Below are 3,394 nucleotides of genomic sequence, written 5' to 3' on the forward strand. Positions count from 1 at the left end.
TGTGTGTGTGTGTGTGTGTGTGTGTGTGTGTGTGTGTGTGTGTGTGTTCAGCAGGACCAGGCAGGCAGACAGCGGTGTGCCGATGTGTCAGTAAGGCCTCTGGACTCCGCCGCAGAGCAGGTAACAAACCTTCAGTCTACGCTTTTCACTCCTCATTCATTCTTCCATTTTTTCACACGGGTGATGCCAGGTGGACTTTCTTTTGAAAGCTTCTGAATCCGTGGGTTCCGGGCAGTAACGCACGTCATGTAGGACTCCGCGATGTGTGTGTGTGTGTGTGTGTGTGTGTGCAAACTGCTAACCTCTCAGGTGGACGTTCTATTTGATTTGTCTCATTCTCGTAGTGATTGTCTCCTTTTTTGGGGGGAGGTTTGTTTGTTTCTCTTTCTATGACTGCTACACGTCTTCCGATGTTTGTGTTCTTCCCATTCAGCCTCAGACCTGTTAACGCTGAGTCGATAAGAAGCAGAGTGTGTTTGTGTGTAGGCAACAATGGAGTGATGGAAACTATTTCATATATGACTGTGCGCCGTTTCAATGAGCGTGAAAAAGATGCACAAGTGAAACGATTAATTGCTTGTATAATTGATTAGTCAATTGACATACATTTTTTAAAATCTATATAAGATAATTTTATTGTTTAAGTCATTTCCCAAGCATGTCAAACCATCTCAATCCACCCTCTTAACTGTGAGAATCTTTTTGTTTGTCTTCTGTGATGGTAAACTCACAACCTCAGGCTTTTGGACTGTTGGCTGCACAAAATGAGACATTTCAATTTCTGGTGGGGCTTTAAGACTTAAGACTTTATTTATCAAACGACTAATCGGTTATTGTAGGAAATATTCTGCTTTATTGATATTAAAAGGGAGAAGATAATTTTGTAGGACTTGTTTAGTGATGGAGAGAAAGAGAAAAGAAGTAAGAGACGACAGCTGTTGTCCGTCACTGAGCTCCTATAGATGAGAGGAACGGAGAGAGGTGAAGAAGACGGGACTATAAGACACTACAGTGGAGCATGTCAGAGAACTAACGCTACTGTACGTGTGTTAGTTATAGAGAAAGACAGCGTGTGACATTCCTGAGAGAAGTTCATCATTGAAGGAGGCACAGGAAGGTTGTGACATGTACTACTGTCCCAGCAGTGTCCCACCCTGACCAGCTTTTAAGCCAGAGGTCATCCCGGCGTGTCAACACCTTCCTTCTCCATCTCTCTCTCTGCTGATCTCCCTCTCCTCACTAGTTGTTTCCTCCCTCGGTCACAGTGTGTAACACCTTTCGTTTCTTGCGTCTCTCTCTCTCTCTCTCTCTCTCTCTCTCTCTCTTGGTGTTCCCTCCTAAGTGTGTATTATCTAATCTCAGTGGGTGTTTCAGACGTACACATTCACCAAACATGTCTCTATTCATTTCATCCTCTGATGTTGTTGTGGATGGGTGGTAGAATGAGAGTTGCTCTTGTTTATTAATCCTTAGCTTGTAAGTTCATACTAATAATAGAAAGGGAGGAGTATTAATACAGTGGTGAAGGAATATTTCTTTTGGACCCTTCACAGATGGATGATTTAGTTTAACTCTCAGGGATTTCTCTAAAGATTACTCTTCATTTGGCTCTGGATTTTAAAAGAGTTGGGGTATTGAGGTGATTTTTAATATGCAATAATTCCAGTCCACTACTGTAACGTGGATGTTATTTTTTCTTTGGTGAGTTTTGTTCACATTTAGTGTGTATTTTATACTCATCCACCTTATTGTCACATAGTTAATACCTCAGTGAATCGGCTCAGCTGTTTGACTTCACTTCTTATCATTTGTTATCAAGTCCTCTATTGTTCATGGAGACATGGAGGCTCTGACATTAAGCTTTGTCATGCACCAGGTAGCTGAGATGTTTCACTTGCCCGATAACCCAACTTACATGTACGAAATGTCAAATGTAGGCTTATTAATAAATAGATAAAATCAACAGAGATGACGACAAATGGACAGAATAAAGCGCCATCAATGTTCTCTTTTTACCTGTTGTTATTGTCATCTACAGTAGGTATTGGCATGAAACCACATAATTATTAGGAAACAAATTGAATATTTATTTAAATATTTGCTTTCATCTCACATTATTTTGGGGTATTTGTGGTTCTACATATATATTGTAAGCTGGTGATCTGTATATTAGCTCCTAATAAAGACGACACACCCGATCAGACTACTGCATGAGACATTTCACAGAGTGTACTTGCCCCGGGCAAGCGTTAACGTTAACATTTAAATCAGCTTTAATATCAGTGTGTGTCACTTAAACTGTAAATTCTGTAGTTTAACCTTAATTAAAATATCATCTTTCATCGTTTTTTTTTTATTGTTAATCGCTCTGTAAGTTGCCAAATAGAGCAACGAAGCATTCTTATTCCACTCAGCATTCTTTAGTGGTAATGTAGACGGTACGTGGCCTGGAGGGTTTTGTACTGTAGTTGTTCCACCATGGCTAAAGGGCTGTTGTTACTTGGTTAGTGCAGTATGTTGAGTTTTCTGTCCGTGTCCTCTCATTCTCAAGAAACGGCATTAAATAATAGCAATCGCAGCCAGTGTTTCTCTAAGTTCTAGTGGTGTGAGAGGAACGACGTGCTCATGATAGTGACCATCAGAGAGGCTGGAGAGTCTTTCAGAACTGTTACCTGTGTTGCTCTTCTGTGTACTATCCTGAGGCTGAAGTTCACAAAAGGTTTGTGAATGAATAAATGAGACAAAAAGAACCCGCGTAGCCCACAAAGGGTGAAACGCACCCTTGACTGCGTATCCATACTCCTGTGCTATTTGCACACATTTAAATTGGGTTAAGTGCATTTTTGCATTGGTGCAAAATTGCCCCCTTTTCTATGCAAATGAAAGAGACAAATTCATCAGATCAGCGCTAAAAGCTACACACGGCTACGGTGACATCAGCAGCGTCTTCAGAGGGTTGGGGGGGCTGAAGCACACACATGCTGACATGGGGTCTCTCTTTCTCGTGAGGCGGCACAATTATTCAAATATGAATTGAGATGGCGATTTGTCCCTCCCACAATTGAATGAAAGTGATCGACTGCGATAGTAACGTTTAACATTGCCGGCTCTGCTCACTGAAAACTCCACTGGCTGTAACAGCGTTCCCTCTCTGACATTCTTCTTACTGTGTTCTTAGCGTGGAGGAAACGTTAGTACTCCACATTGATCATTGCAATCACACGCTAACAACGGCAAAGTGCAGCAGAAGTGAATTGGCTTGTTTCCGCTGTTATATTCTTTATATATCTTTTGAGAATTTTGACCTTGAGGTGGAGCAGAGTATACGCTATTGATCCATTCTTTGTGAACTAGTCCCTGAGGTGCAGTGTCTTGCATTTATATATATATATAT

At 41.2% G+C, this 3,394-nt stretch overlaps 1 protein-coding gene across 5 annotated transcripts in view; it reads left to right on the top strand.

Moving 5' to 3' along the window:
* Positions 1-3,394, top strand: part of LOC116399334 (misshapen-like kinase 1) — a 42,394-nt gene that overhangs the window by 15,417 nt on the left and 23,583 nt on the right. For 3 of the 5 annotated variants that reach the window (XM_031876421.1, XM_031876424.1, XM_031876422.1), the window contains exon 12: positions 52-120. In XM_031876421.1, the coding sequence (XP_031732281.1) occupies positions 52-120 (69 nt within the window). The remainder of the gene's footprint in view (positions 1-51; positions 121-3,394) is intronic. The other 2 variants (XM_031876423.1, XM_031876425.1) reach the window with 1 other exon arrangement.

This window comes from Anarrhichthys ocellatus, unplaced genomic scaffold (genome assembly GCF_004355925.1).
Source record: "Anarrhichthys ocellatus isolate YVR2014 unplaced genomic scaffold, GSC_Weel_1.0 scaffold109, whole genome shotgun sequence".
Taxonomy (NCBI): domain Eukaryota; kingdom Metazoa; phylum Chordata; class Actinopteri; order Perciformes; family Anarhichadidae; genus Anarrhichthys; species Anarrhichthys ocellatus.